Genomic DNA, 16,202 nt, shown 5'->3' with positions numbered 1-16,202 from the left:
TTACTGCAGCCTTTTCTAATTGCACAGTGGCTGTGTTATCTCTGTTATATGATCTAATCTGGTTCCTTTTGTCGGCTCTGTCGGACTGAGACAGTCAGACTGGAATGTGCAGGGCTGCTTGTGATTGGATAGAAGCTATACACACCCTCTCCAGGCCCCATGCAGGCTCTGTATGACTCACACACACTGCTTATGTGAGCCTATCACCAGCTGGTTAGTTTGTTTGTAAACACTGCCTAAAACTGGCAATTACAAGCCAGGATTGCAGCAGGGAGTGGCAGAAACAGCACAGAGGGGCCCAGGAGAACATAATGAATAGAATGGTATGCTTTTTGCTGTAAGAATTTTAGAGTACAGATTCTCTTTAAGCAAATCTTAAAAGTTTACCCTGACTCTCTGACAATATTGAAGTCCCAGTGTCTTTATTTGCCATCCAAAGGGTAGGAGTGGAGACGGCTTGAGAATTTCGGAATGTGAACAGTGATATATTTCTTTTATGCATCATTCTTCATTATTGAAAATATATAATTGTTCATAGAAAGTTCCACATATGTAGTGATAAAATAAACATACATAATTTTAAAAATCTAAATGTGTGGTTTGTATTTCAGGATATACTGGAACATTAGTGACCTTTTAAATGGTGAGCGCAAGACCCTTATATTCCAGGAGGTAATTTTTAGGGGGATCTCCATTTAGGAATAATATGTAATCTCATATATAGCATCTTATTCAAAAAGACTACTTTCAGGGGAGGTGTCACCCCAGAGACCAAAAAACTAAACATTAGCTTACCTGGTAATTTAATTTTAAGTAACCCTCCAGGACAGGTATACATCGAGATTTGGCCCCTCCCAGGAAACAGGAAACATCCACAAGCCTCTCTATAAATAAAAAAACTTTGTCAGGTATCCGGCAGTATTAAATAAAGAAACATTCCAACAGGTCTTAACTACCTGACACCTAACCATTAACATAGTGTCCCACATACATTTATATATAATTCATATCTCTACATTTTAACACTATTTATCATACAGAAAAAAGTTGGGGTGGGTTACCCCACCTGTCCTGGAGGGTTACTTAAAATTAAATTACCAGGTAAGCTAATGTTTAGTTTTTTCCATTAACCCTCCAGGACAGGTATACATCGAGATGATTCTCAAGTAAACACTAACCTTAGGGTGGGCTGACTGCCTCCAAGACTTTTCTTCCAAAGTCTTGGTCTGATGAAGATATCCGATCCAATCTGTAATGCCGCATGAACGTTCCCAAGTTCTTCCACGTTGCTGCCTTACAGATTTCCAGAGGAGAAGCACCAGCTCTGAAGGCCCAAGTTGTTGCTGTCCCTCTAGTAGAATGAGCTTTTAGATCTTTCGGAGGAGCCGTTTCCATTACTTTATAGGCTTCCATAATACACAATTTGATCCAGTTAGCTATCGTTCTTTTCGAAGCCCTCTGCCCCACTAGTTTTCCCGTGAAATTTACAAAAAGGGCTTCAGTTTTCCTTAAACTCTCTACTCTCTGCAGATAATCTTTAAGTATTTGTCTTACATCCAATAAGTGTCGTTGTTTCTCATTATCATTTGTTGGATTCGGATAAAAAGATGGTAGTATAATTTCCTGTGACCGGTAGAAAATATCACCCACTTTCGGAATAAATTCTGAACTGGTTCTAAGGACTACCCTATCGTTATAAAAAATACAATAGGGCTCCCTACAGGATAAGGCCTCAAGTTCACTCACCCTCCTTGCTGAGGTGATTGCTACTAAAAAAATAGTTTTGAAAGTTAACAAACGTAAATTCATGTTACTGGCACAGTCAAAAGGAGGCTTCGTTAAAGCCTTCAAAACCAAAGATAGATCCCACTTCGGGAATGGTTTAACAGCAATTGGTCTATTCCTCTCTATTGATTTGACAAAACGAGCAATCAAAGGATGGCCAGCCAATTGTCTGTCCAAAAAAACAGAAAGTGCTGAAATTTGTACCTTAATCGTACTTAAGGCCAATTTCTTATCAACTCCATTCTGGAGAAATTCTAAAACAGTAGCAACTTCATTAGACCTAAATCCTGACTGTTCCTTCCATAAATTATAAGTTTTCCAATATTTCAAGTATATTGCTCTAGTGTTCTTTTTACGACTCTTGATCAGAGTATCTACTACCTTATCTGAAAGTCCGTAGGTTTTTAGAATACGCTCTTCAGTAACCAGGCTGTTAACTTCCATTTGTTGATGTCTGGAACAACCTGTTTCTGAATCAGAATTAAATTGTCTAGAAAAGGAAGTAGTATCGGCTCCGCCACTTTTAATTTCAGAAGCAGAGGATACCACGACCTTCGTGGCCAGTTTGGAGCAATAAGAATCACCTTTGTTCTGGATATTGCAATCTTTCTCAATACCAACGGTAACAGATTCAGAGGAGGGAATGCAAATGCTAGATTGAAATCCCACGTCTGTGACAAAGCATCCACTGCCGTTGGATTGTCTTTGGCGTTCAGGGAAAAAAACTGACGACACTTTGTATTTTCCCTGTTGGCAAACAGATCTATGACAGGCGTCCCCCACACAGATGTTATCCACTGATATACTTCGGGGTTCAATTGCCATTCTGCATTCGACAGCTGTTTTCGACTTAGTAGATCTGCTAGTATATTCATGGACCCCTTCAAGTGAATTGCTGTAATTGACAACAGCGTCTGTTCCGCTATGTCCAGTATTTCTAATGCCAGGGTCAATAGCTTGTGTGACCTCGTTCCCCCCTGGCGATTTATATACGCCACAACTGTGGAATTGTCCGTCCTTATCTGAACATGCTTGAATGCTATTAAGTGTTGAGATGCTATCAGAGCCAACTTCACTGCCATCAATTCCCTGTAGTTTGAAGACTGATTTTTCATATGATGTTGCCAAAGACCCTGTGTTTTGAAATTCTGAACATGGGCCCCCCAACCTAATAGGCTTGCATCTGTGGTCAAAACTACCTGTGTTGGAAACTGCCAAGGTCTGCCCTGTGATAGCGAGTGGGGAACAGTCCACCAATCTAGACTTTCCTTTACTGGCACTGGAATCTGTACCAACTGATCCAAAGTCTCGACTGTCTTGCTCCAATTTTTCAAGACCCAACTTTGTAGGATTCGTGAATGCTTCATTGCCCATTGTACTGCTGGTGCCACTGAGTTTAACAGTCCCAGGAGTCTCATTGCATCCCTTATCGAGATGACATCCAATTTTTTGAAATTTTCCACCTGCTGTATTACCTTCGCAAGCTTTTGCTCTGGTAAGAACATCTTCTGTTCTATTGAGTTTATCATAAATCCCAGAAAAAGAATATTCTGAGTGGGCTCTAACTGTGATTTTTCCAAGCTTACAATCCATCCTGCTTGCTGGAGTTCCCTCACCACTATTTCTCTGTGGAGCAATAATGTTTGCTTTGATTCTGCCATCACCAGAAGATCGTCCAAATAGGGAACAATCATAATACCCCTTTTGTGCAGATGTGAGATCAGCTCGGCAATCACCTTGGTGAAAATTCTCGGAGCGGACTTTATGCCAAAGGGGAGGCAACGGAATTGGTAATGAGTCACCATGGAGTTTTCTTTCACTGCGAACCTTAGAAATCTTTGGGATTTCAGTTCGATTGGGACATGCCAATAGGCGTCCTTGAGATCGATACTGAGCATGAAGCAATTGGCTGTCAGCAGATTTCTCAGTGAATAAATTGATTCCATTCTGAATGTCTGATGCTTTATAAAAGGATTGAGTGGCTTGAGATTCAGAATAAGACGATACTTGCCCGACGGTTTTTTCACTAGGAAGATTTTTGAATAAAACCCCTTTCCCTGCTCCAGAACTGGCCCCAGAGTGACCACCTCTCTTGCTAACATATCTTGTAGAATGCAAGATATGGCTCTCTGTTCTTCGTTTGACCTTAACTGTTTTGTCACTATGAACTTTGATGGAGGTCTTTGTTGGAATACAATATGGTATCCCAACTCGATCAGATTGAGAATGAATGGACTGGTCGCAAATTTCTGCCACTGCGGAAGGAAGGAGCCCAACCTTCCTCCCACAGCTTCTTCGCTGTCACTGCTGCTTTCTTGTAGTGGAGTCTGAACCGCCAAACAATGCATTTGGCTTGTTCTGCTCGCGCGAGAAGGACCAGGGTTTACGTCTGTTTTGGGGTCTAGTTTTATTCTCTTGTCGGTTCTTTCGAAAAAACTGTTTCCCCTGTCTAAATTGCCTTTTCTTAGGGAATCCCTTCTTTTTATCTGATGTCCTTTCAAGGATTTCATCCAACTGGGGACCAAACAACAGGTCACCTGAGAATGGAATGGTACATAACTTGTTTTTAGAAACATTACTCCCCTCCCAGGTTTTCACCCAGATGTTTCTTCTAGCCACGTTAGACAATGCTGCCGCTCTTGCGGTCAAACGGATAGACTCCGTTGCCGCATCTATAATGAAGTTTATAGCTTTAAACATTACGGTAAATGAATTTAAAATAATTTCTTTACTTGACCCCATTTTAATATGATGCATTACTTGATGCATCCATAAATCTAGTGTACGGCCTACACATGTAGCAGCAGCAGGACGGAAATTTGCGCAGATAGCTGACCAGGTCTTCTTTAAAGCAAACTCAGCTTTTTTATCTGATTGCTCTTTTAGAAAACCTAGATCCTCAAAGGACAACTCATTCTCCTTGTGGACCTGCGAAAAGGCTGCATCCAACTTAGGGCATTTATCCCACTGTTTACAGTCCTCTTCTGCAAAAGGGAACCTTCTTTTAAAGCCTCTTGACAAAAAGACCTTCCTATCGGGGTTCTTCCACTGACTATTAATCAATTGTTTAGTAGATGAATGTACTGGAAAAACCATCGGTTTCTCCCCTTCCATGCCCGCATATAATGCATCATGCGTGGACACTGAAGAAGGAGCGTCATCCTTCAAACCTAAAGAATCGTAAATTGCTTTTAATAATTCGTCTGTCTCATTAGCAGAAAATCTAAATTTAGACATTTTAATCTGATCTTTTCCAGACAAGTCCTCATCAGAGTCACACTCAGAGATATCATCAGAATATTCCTCTGGTTCAGAGTCTGACAAAACAGGACGATTTGTTTTAGCGGATGCTTTCCTATGTCCTGTTACAGGTGGTGTAGATTCTTCCATAGGTCTATCAGCAGCTCCGTCAGCAGGCACTGCTGTTTGATCTATGGGATAGTTAGGCAAAGCAGTAGGTGACTGAGTAATGACTACTGGTTGCTGTACAATTGGCTGTGGCACCGTAGCAGCTGACGATATGGTCCCAGAAGCAGACGGTACTTGTGCAATAACAATAGGTGGAGGGTTAACAGAAGATTGAGCCGACATGGATTCTCTAAATACTTTCATTGACTCTGCCATCTCTTTGCGAACCATTCTAAGGAAATCTTTATAAGCCACAGCCGACTCTTCATTTAAAACACGAGTTGCACACTGCTGACATAATAACTTATTCCACGGCACTGGCAGCTTCACATTACAAGAGGGACAGCGTTTTTTAGGCCTGGCAGTATCTGATGCTTCAGTAGCAGTAGCAGATGGAGCCGAGGATGAAGCTGCAGTGCTCTGTAATACAATAACACAATACAGATATTGTTTTAACTGCCCTGCAGCCAAAGTAATCATAATTCACCACAGTGTGAGGCAACTTCCCACAAGAAGCTATTCACCAAACAATTCCCCATAACACAGCCAGTACAGTGAGCCTTAGAAAAGAAGCCTTCACACAAACAACAGTTTTACATGTGATACCATAAGATACCTTAGTATCCGGCTTAGGCTCATGTGCCCTGGGATCCTCCTGAGCAGCCTGCTGGCCTCCGCTCGTCCCAGATGCTGGCTGTGCCTCCATGCTGCGTCTGTACGAGTGCCCAGACGCGGGGAACGCTGCGCATTCTTCACTCCGGCGGGCGGAAATGACGACACAGGCGGAAGCGGAAGTAACCCATCCGCCATCTTGGATACTGGCACGCTGCGCCCACTCGGCCTCCGCCTTCCCCGCAGCGTGCTCTCATCATTCCAGCCGGCGGCGCCTGCCAAACCAGAAGCTACCACAGCCATCTCTCTCCCCAGACCCTCCACAGCGGCTTATAGAGAGAGGTAAGCGGCTGGCAGCAGATAACATTGCCTAATGATCCTCACCTGCCCCCGCAGCACCAACAGTCCCTAGCCCCCCAGGCTCTCCAGGACATGCAGCGCAGGTATAGAGAGACCTGTCCCTGGAACAGGAAACATCCATACTGCCGGATACCTGACAAAGTTTTTTATTTATAGAGAGGCTTGTGGATGTTTCCTGTTTCCTGGGAGGGGCCAAATCTCGATGTATACCTGTCCTGGAGGGTTAATGGAAAAATATTGTTTCAGAGGCATTCAACCGAGGACAGGACATGTGCATTATTCGACATTTTATCATTTTGGCTAGATTAATTAAAGTACTATACCCTACTGTAGTACCAACAAACAATACCATATACCACAGCTTTATTCCCAACAAAAACACAAATCAATATTCGAATCAAACCTGTGATAACGAATATCGATTTGTGTTACAAACCAAAGACCCGTTGCCTTAAAATAGAATATAAAGAGGTGAGAGTAAGAGGAAGTATGAGCAAGTACCGTATATACTCGCAAGCAAGCCGAATTTTTGACCCCCAAAAAGTGGGCCAAAAGTTGGGGGGTCAGCTCGCTTGCGAGTCATGTTGGTCCGCGATGTTCTCTCCCCCCCCCCCCCCCCCCACGGCCGCCGCTGCTATTAGCTTACCTAGCGGCTTCCTCCATTCCCCTCTCTGTCTCCTGCTCGCCCCGTGTAAATAATTCACTGCAGTTCGCCCCACGGCGGCTGCTGTGTGATGAGGGAGGAAGCCGTAGAGAGAGCGGTTCCCATAGTAACGGCGATACACATCGCCGCTACAGGAAGCCGCTCTCTCTACGGCTTCCTCCCTCATCACACAGCAGCCGCCGTGGGGCGAACTGCAGTGAATTATTTACACGGGGCGAGCAGGAAACGGAGAGGGGAATAGAGGAAGCCGCCGGGTAAGGTAATAGCAGCGGCGGCCGTGGGGGTGGGGGGGGGGGGCACTACCTACCCATACTGGGACGCTATACTGAGCACTACCTACCTATACTGAGTACTATACTAGCTATACTGGGGCACTATACTAGCTATACTGGGGCACTACCTACCCATACTGAGCACTATACTAGCTATACTGGGCACTATACTAGCTATACTGGGCACTTTACTAGCTATACTGAGGCACTACCTACCCATACTGGGCACTATACTGGGACACACTGGGGGGGGGGGGGGGAATCACGCGGCCAGCATTTCCTACCCCCGGCTTATATGAGGGTCAATCATTTTTTCCTGGTTTTTCAGGAAAAAGTTGGTGGGGGTCGGCTTATATGCAGGTCGGCTTGCTTGCGAGTATATACGGTATACAGAAAAAAGAGATGGAAGAGAAAGAAAGCGATGAAATTAAATCTCCTTACAGGAGTTTCTTGCTCTGTCGAAAGATGGGATGGGGTGGGCCTCACTCTGGAGGACCGTCACCCAGCCTCAACAGTAGGCTGAGGGTAAACTTATGTTAACCGTACCGACTTATTGGTACTATCATAAATAGTATATTGTTTGCTAACCTCGTATTGGATTATCCAGGTACCTATTGGTTCAGTTGGAATATAGTGATATGATATCATAGTTACAGTTAATGAGTAAGCAATTCACAGGGTACCGGAAAAAGTGAAATCACCAAAGAGGGAGAAAGGAATGATACAGCCACATCTAAACTATATATCTGCCCATCTAACTTGTCCTAGAGCAGTACAATATAGGAGAATGTTTGATATCTAGTATGCTGACAAATCCACTTCCCTAAATAAACCCATTAAGTCAGACAATGTTATAATTAGGCCAGTTTGGGCTAGCACCACACATAAAGAAGATACGTAAAGCAGCATAGAGTCTAACCAAGTAATGTGATGGAATTCGTTGCTCAATGGTAAGATTAGGTTTCTACCAATTCGGGCCTGAGCCCACTAACGCAGTTGTGCGTAGTTGTGTCCGCTTTTCAGCAACACATCAATGTTACAGATTCTGAAAAGCAGACAGAAGTGGACACAACTGCAAACAACTGCATTGGTGGGCTCAGGCCCTTAGTGACACATTAGTCCTCTGACCTCTAGTGGTGCAATAAGGGTATTGCTTTTAAAATAAGGCTATATTAGGTCATTTCATAACCCAGTTACTATCTCAGCATGCAGATCCTCAGTGAATTATACTGCATACAGTATATTAGTTCATAGCCAGGAGTGACAATATCTGTTGAGACAGCAGGGAAATCCAGATATGGCACATCACACTCCCTTCCTCAACAGTCATATACCTAATAGTATTTGATAATGGTCACTGTACCACTAGCAATGCAACGCTTAGCAGATATATTTCAACTGCATTAATTAGAGGTCAGCATTATTCATAGTACAAGCGTTAAACATCCCGGCACACGGGAACTAAACTCAAACTTCGCCCGTGGCTGGGTATAAAAGAAGTATTTAGTTTATTTATTTATTTAAGTATTTATATATCATATTACGCAGCGCTGTACAGAGTATATATTGTCTTGTCACTAACTGTCCCTCAGAGGGGCTCACAATCTAGTTCCTACCATAGTCATATGTCTATGTATATATCATGTAGTGCATGTATCATAGTCTAGGGATAATTTAGGGGGAAGCCAATAAACGTATCCGTATGTTTTTGGAATGTGGGAGGAAACCGGAGTGCCCGGAGGAAACCCAGGCAGACACAAGGAGAACATACAAACTCCTTGCAGATGTTGACGTTTCTGGGATTCGAACCAGGAACCCGGTGTTGCAAGGCAAGAGTACTAACCACTATGCCACCGTGCTGCATGTTATACCTGTGTTATACCTGTGTAACGATCAGTAGTGTCAGCTAAGCTCAGTTATCTGATCATTTGATGATCTGCAGAATCATCAAATAATACAGATATATGATGGTTGGAACAGACAGTATTATACTGATGGTAGATCAGCGGAAACCTCACCAGTGACAGCTCACTAGCACAAATGTCAGTACTTTAATTAGAGTGTGATCACACGTGTATTAGGTGCATAGTAACACAGGAGTACTCCTATGTGATAGCCCTTGGCAGTAGGGACTATCACTAGTAGAGTGGTCGTACAGGCAAGGTCGGCAACGGGTCGGTCAGCAGCGGTACAGAATCGTCAGGCAAAATCATAGTCAAATACAAGCCGGGGTCGGCAGCGGGTCGGACAGGTGAGGTACAGAATCAGGAGGCAAAAATCAGAGTCAGAGGTTCAGGCTAGAAATCGGCAACAAATCAGATAAGCGAAGTATAGAATCGGAAGGCAGGAGAATAGTCAAAAGTACAGGCAGAGTTCAAAACACAATAGGATAGCAATGGTATTGAATACTACTGATTACAGCTATCAAAGGTCTGAGCGCTAACACGAAGTATTCGCAACAACAGACAAAGAACAACTGACAGGCAGATCCTTATATGCTAAGGATCATTCAGCAGAGCCGCCCAGAAGCCCAGCCAATCAGAGTGCTTGCTGAAGTCAGCTGACCGGTGGGTCAGCTGACACTTCTCAAAGAATAAAGGTCCTGTCGCTGGGCGCACGCGCGCGTAGCCCTGAGCCTGTGAGCAGCCGAAGGACCTGACTGAGGCGTACTGTACGCCTGCGAGGCGGGGACGGCCGCCAGCTGAGATGCAGAAGCGGCGGTCATGCCGCTCTCCACCGTGGCGGTGTCCCCGCCGCTCGTGACAGTACCCCCCTCTTGAGGACTGGACTCCAGACACCCTTTACATGGTTTCTCAGGATGTAAGTCATGAAACTTTTGTCTCAACTCCTCTGCATGAAGGCGATGTGCCGGAACCCACAATCTTTCCTCCGGCCCATACCCCTTCCAATGGACCAGGTATTGCACTGAACTCCGCACCCACAGCAAATCCAAAATCTCCTCAATCTCGAACTCAGGCTCCCCATCAATCACCATGGGGGGGGGGGGGAGGGGGGAGGAATCAACATGCACAGCAGGTTTTAACAAAGACACATGGAATGTTTTAACACCTCTCATACCTGCTGGCAAAGACACTCTGTATGTCACGTCATTAATTTTTTCAGAAATGGGATATGGCCCAATGTATCGGGGTCCCAATTTAGCTGAGGGTTGTCTCAAGGAGTTGTGACATGTCGAGACCCAGACCATATCCCCAGGTTCAAACTCCCACTTAAGTGAACGTCTCCTGCCTGCCTGTCTCTTTTGCACCTCAAAAGCTTTCCTTAAATTATCCTTCACTAATAACCAAATCCTTTTGAGTGACTTCTGCCATTCCTCCAAGACAGGAAATGGAGATGACACCACAGGCAGTGGGGAGAACTTAGGTGACCTTCCTGTGACCACCTGAAAGTGAGAGAACCCTTATGACCCGTTCTTAAGGTTGTTATGTGCAAACTCTGCGAATGGAAGGAACTCTGCCCACTGGTGTTGGGCATCTGCCACATAACACCTCAAGAACTGCTCCAATGACTGATTAAACCTTTCTGTTTGTCCATTAGTTTGTGGGTGGTAACCAGAAGAAAATGACAATGACATTCCTAAACTCGGACAAAATGCCCGCCAAAATCTAGCCACGAATTGGACTCCCCTATCTGATACCACATTCTCCGGTATGCCATGGAGATGAAAGATGTGTTTAACAAATAGTTCTGCCAATTCCTGGGCAGACGGGAGTCCTTTAAGGGCCACAAAGTGAGCCATCTTGCTAAACCTGTCAGTTACCACCCAGATGACGGTTTTCCCCTCAGAACTGGGAAGCTCACCCACAAAGTCCATGGAGATGTGGGTCCATGGTTCCTCGGGCAACGGCAATGACTGTAAAGTTCCAGCAGGAGCCTGTCTGGAGGGTTTGCTCCTGGCACATACAGTACATGCCCTTATAAACTCTTTACAGTCTGATCCCATACATGGCCACCACACAGATCTGGACAGCAACTCCTGAGTCCTAGCAACTCCAGGATGTCCAGCATTTTTATGATCATGAAAGATCTGCATAACTTGAAATCACAACTGTAATGGGACAAAAAGTACCCCCTCTGGTTTTCCCTCAGGTATCTCTGATTGATACAGTCTCAACATGACCGCTAAATCCTCAACCGTTTCTGTAGCAGCCAGAATAATTTTATCAGACAGGATGCTTTCTGGGGGTGAGGGCTGAACCGTCTCTGACTCGAAACATCGAGACAAAGCATCTGCCTTGACATTTTTGCTCCCTGGCTTATAAGTTATGACAAACTTGAAACAGGAGAAAAAGAGGGCCCACCGGGCTTGTCTTGGGCTGAGTCTCTTAGCACCCTCAATATATTCTAAATTTTTATGATCAGTATAGACCGTGATCACATGCTCAGCCCCCTCTAGCCAGTGACGCCACTCCTCAAATGCTAATTTTATGGCCAACAATTCCCTGTAGCCAATGTTGTAATTTCTCTCGGCCGGAGATATTTTTTAGAAGAAAACACACATGGATGCAGTCTGCCTTGATGTCCTGAGTGCTGAGACAGAACTGCCCCAACTCCAATTTCGGAAGCATCTACCTCCACTATAAATGGACAGGTAACGTCCACGTGACGCAATATAGGAGCTGAACAGAACAATTTTTTAATAAAGAAAAAGCAGCACATGCTTCCTCAGACCAGTTGTAAGTATCAGCTCCTTTTTTTGTAAGATCAGTGAGAGGAGTGACTACCGTGCAAAACCCTTTAACAAAGAAATCTCTGGAGTGCTTTGAGCCCGGCTGGCTGCGGCCAGTCTAGCACTGCAAATACTTTTTTTTGATCAATGGACAAACCAGAGGTAGAGATGATATATCCTAAAAAGGAGACCTCATTCACCTCAAACAAGCACTTTTCAAGTTAAGCGAATAACAAATTCTATTTGAGTTTCTGTAAAACAAATTTTACATGTACCCTGTGTTCCCTAATATTTTTAGAAAATATTAATATATCGTCAAGATATACCACAACGAAACGGCCTAAGACTTCTCTGAATATTTCGTTAACAAACTCTTGGAACACTGCAGGGGCATTACACAACCCGAAGGGCATCACCAGATATTCGTAATGCCCGTCGGGAGTGTTGAAGGCCGTTTTCCATTCATCCCCTTGTCTTATACGTATTAGATTATACGCTCCTCTCAGGTCCAGTTTAGAGAATATACAGGCATTAGTAATTTGAGAGAACAAATCGTCAATTAAGGGAAGAGGATAATGATTTTTAATCGTGATTTTGTTCAATTCCCTATAATCAATGCAAGGTCGAAGACCGCCATCTTTCTTTTGGATGAAAAAGAAACCGGCCCCTGCAGGGGACTTAGAGGGACGGATGAACCCCTTCTCTAAGTTCTCTTTATTGTAATCCTTCATAGCCAACTTTTCTGGACCTGAGAGATTGTATAAATGTCCTCTAGGAGGCATAGTACCCGGTCTCAGCTCTATAGGGCAATCAAAACTCCTATGAGGAGGAAGTTTGTCTGCTGACCGGGGACAAAAAACATCTGAATAGTCTGCATACTGAGAGGGGAAACCTTCAATGTGAATTTTGGCAGAACACAGCGTAACACTCTCCAAGCAGTGATGATGACAATGGGGAGACCAGGCTGACAGTTGCCCGTTGCTCCAGTTGATCTGAGGAGAGTGCTTACGCAACCAAGGTAAGCCCAAAATCACAGAAGAGGTGGACATTTTTAGTACATAGAATTGAATATTTTCTTTATGCAGAATTCCCACATGAAAAATGAGAGGTGGTGTCTGAGAGAGGGGATGCCTGTCTTGTAGTGGAGAGTCATCAATGGCAGTAACATACAAGTGTTTCTCCAGTGGGAGAATTGGAATATTCCATTTTACAGATAAATCTTTATCGATAAAATTAGCTGCAGAGCCTGAATCGACAAAGGCCTCAGTAAGAAAAGGTTTGCCCTTTCCAAGAGATAGAACAGGGCAACAAGACTTTATCTTGATGCAGAGGTAAAACTGGTTTGCTTAGGGTAGAACCTCCTTCCACACCCAAGCGGAGAAGTTTTTCCGACTTCTTATTACATTTTTGTAGATGATGAGCCAACTGTATGGGCCCTTCAGAAACACATGCGACTGAACTAGTGGGACCACCAAAGATGTGCAATTTGTCACGTTTATGATACCTTAATCGTCTATCAATTTTAATAGATAGAGAAATGGCCTCATCAAGAGTTTTAGGCTCCGGATGACTAATCATCACATCCGAAACAGCCTCTGATAGCCCTGACAGGTATAAGTCTAGTAAGGAAAAATGCTCCCATCTAGAGCATACTGCCCACTTCCTGAATTTGGAGGCATAATATTCAGCCATGCTACATCTCTGACGGAGATCCTTTAATTTACTTTCAGCCATGGCGGCAATATCGGGATCATCGCAGATCACCGCCATGTTTTTAAAGAACTCCTGAACAGAAGATAGAGCCACCTGCCCCTCACATAGACTATATGCCCATGTTTGAGAGTCACCATGCAAGAGTGTCTTTATGAGTGTCACTCTCTGTAACTCTGTCCCTGAAGAAATTGGTCTCATTTCAAAATAAGACAGACACCTGTTTCTAAAGTTTGTGAAATCTGATCTAGACCATGAAAACCTCTCAGGTAACACCATCTTAGGCTCTATGACAGGAGTGGGAGGCAGTGAATATGTATATATCTCTAGATTACGCATAGCCTCAGTCAACAGGGCCAATCTATCCCGCTGTAGAACAACTGAATGATTCTGTTGATCTATGGCTGTGTTTAAATACTGCGCGGAAATAAATTGCCAAACTTCAAGGTTAAAGTCATATTCGTAAAAATATTGTGGGATCTTATTAGAGATGGGCCGAACGGTTCGCGGCGAACTTCGGTGGTTCGCGTTCGCCTCCCGCAGGCGAACGTTTCCGGAAGTTCGGTTCGCCCCACAATGCACTATGAGGGTCAACTTTGACCCTCTACATCACAGTCAGCAGGCCCAGTGTAGCCAATTAGGCTACACTAGCCCCTGGAGCCCCACCCCCCCTTATATAAGGCAGGCAACGGCGGCCATTACGGTCACTCGTGTGCCTGCATTAGTGAGAGTAGGGCGAGCTGCTGCAGACTCTCTCTCAGGGAAAGATTAGTTAGGCTTAACTTGTTCCTGTCTGGCTGCATACCTGTTCTGTGAACCCACCACTGCATACCTGTACTGTGAACCCACCACTGCATACCTGTGCTGTGAACCCACCACTGCATACCTGTTCTGTGAACCCACCACTGCATACCTGTGCTGTGAACCCACCACTGCATACCTGTTCAGTGAACCCACCACTGCATACCTGTGCTGTGAACCCACCACTGCATACCTGTTCAGTGAACCTGCCACTGCATACCTGTTCAGTGAACCCACCACTGCATACCTGTTCAGTGAACCTGCCACTGCATACCTGTTCTGTTCAGTGGACCCGCCACTGTATACCTGTGCTGTGAACCCACCACTGCATACCTGTTCTGTGAACCCACCACTGCATACCTGTTCAGTGAACCCGCCACTGCATACCTGTTCTGTTCAGTGGACCCGCCACTGTATACCTGTTCAGTGAACCCGCCACTGCATACCTGTTGTGTTCAGTGAACCTGCCACTGCATACCTGTTCTGTGAACCCGCCACTGTATACCTGTTCTGTTTAGTGAACCCGCCACTGTATACCTGTTCTGTTTAGTGAACCCGCCATTGTATACCTGTTCTGTTTAGTGAACCCGCCCGTGAGTTTGGTGTGTCAGTGTGAAGCAGTACCTTAATTACACTACCTGATTGATGTATACACATGCAAGATGTTTGAAAGCACTTTAGGCCTGTCATTTAGCATTCAATGTGATTTCTGCCCTTAAAACGCTGCTTTGCGTCAAATCCAGATTTTTCCCGGGGACTTTTGGCATGTATCCCACTCCGCCATGCCCCCCTCCAGGTGTTAGACCCCTTGAAACATCTTTTCCATCACTTTTGTGGCCAGCATAATTATTTTTTTTTTTCAAAGTTCGCATCCCCATTGAAGTCTATTGCGGTTCGCGAACTTTACCGCGAACCGAACCTTCCGCGAAAGTTCGCGAACCCGGTTCGCGAACCTAAAATCGGAGGTTCGGCCCAACTCTAGATCTTATATTATAGAAGAGTAGCTGGCCCGAGTGCATTATTTAGCATTACTTAACATCGGCAGAGAGTTATAGGCTTATTTAGGGTGACCATATTTTGATTTCCAAAAAAGAGGACGATCACAACAGCATGTGGGCGTGGTCATGGGTGGGGCCAAATATACAAAACCTTAGCATGGAGGGCCGGTTTTTTTTTCCAGACCACATGGTGGAGGGCCGGCTGACCACAAAATGCAATCTTATTGGCAGCACATTTCCCCACAAATGCAATCTTATTGGCAGCACATTTCCTCACAAATGCAATCTTATTGGCAGAAGATTTCCCCACACACAACAGATGGGATAAAAAGTTTAAAAATTAGTTATTGCTGTATGCTGCTTATGGTGATGTAGACAGAAGTGCAGGGCAAGAAAACTATCATATCATTGAAAAGAGTGAAAATGCACATATCCCAACTAAGAACTCCTAACCAGCAGTGAGGAAGTTAATGCAGAACGCTGAAGTGAGAGAGCTTGGAGTGATTAGTGAGGGGAGAAGAAACAGCACAGATAAGCAGCTCACCCAAAGGAATGCCAAGCATGTATGTTGTGTCCTCATCCCGATCTGTCTGGCTGCATCATGCAATTCTCTTTTGAATTCACCCGCACTGGCTCTGGAGGATGTGTCAGAAGCAGCCCAGCCAGGCAGCATGTGACAGCATTACGCTGAGAAGTAGTGAAACAGGAGAAGAGGAAGCGTCTGCATAGAGGTGAGGAGGGAGAGGAGAGAGACACTCAGGGAGGGGAGGGACCCGCCTCTCCTCCAATCAGGCGCCTGTAGGCTCTGTGCCTCGTACTTTAAAGCATCGGCTCTTCCAGCTTGCTTGGCTGCCCAGCTCCCAAAGAGTCGGCTCGTGTTCGGCTCTCTGTCTCTTCAAGCG

At 44.8% G+C, this 16,202-nt stretch overlaps 1 protein-coding gene across 1 annotated transcript; it reads right to left on the bottom strand.

The window, feature by feature from the left end:
• Positions 1-793: 793 nt before the first annotated feature.
• Positions 794-3,832, bottom strand: LOC137561003 (uncharacterized). Its single transcript, XM_068272211.1, has 2 exons — positions 1,179-3,832; positions 794-884 (listed from the first exon to the last, which is right to left on the bottom strand). The coding sequence occupies exon 1, from the start codon at positions 3,376-3,378 to the stop codon at positions 1,180-1,182; it is 2,199 nt and encodes a 732-aa protein (XP_068128312.1). The 5' UTR covers positions 3,379-3,832; the 3' UTR covers positions 794-884; position 1,179.
• Positions 3,833-16,202: the final 12,370 nt, after the last annotated feature.

This window comes from Hyperolius riggenbachi, chromosome 1, assembly GCF_040937935.1.
Source record: "Hyperolius riggenbachi isolate aHypRig1 chromosome 1, aHypRig1.pri, whole genome shotgun sequence".
Classification (NCBI taxonomy): domain Eukaryota; kingdom Metazoa; phylum Chordata; class Amphibia; order Anura; family Hyperoliidae; genus Hyperolius; species Hyperolius riggenbachi.
This window is presented reverse-complemented; position numbering and strand designations above follow the sequence as displayed.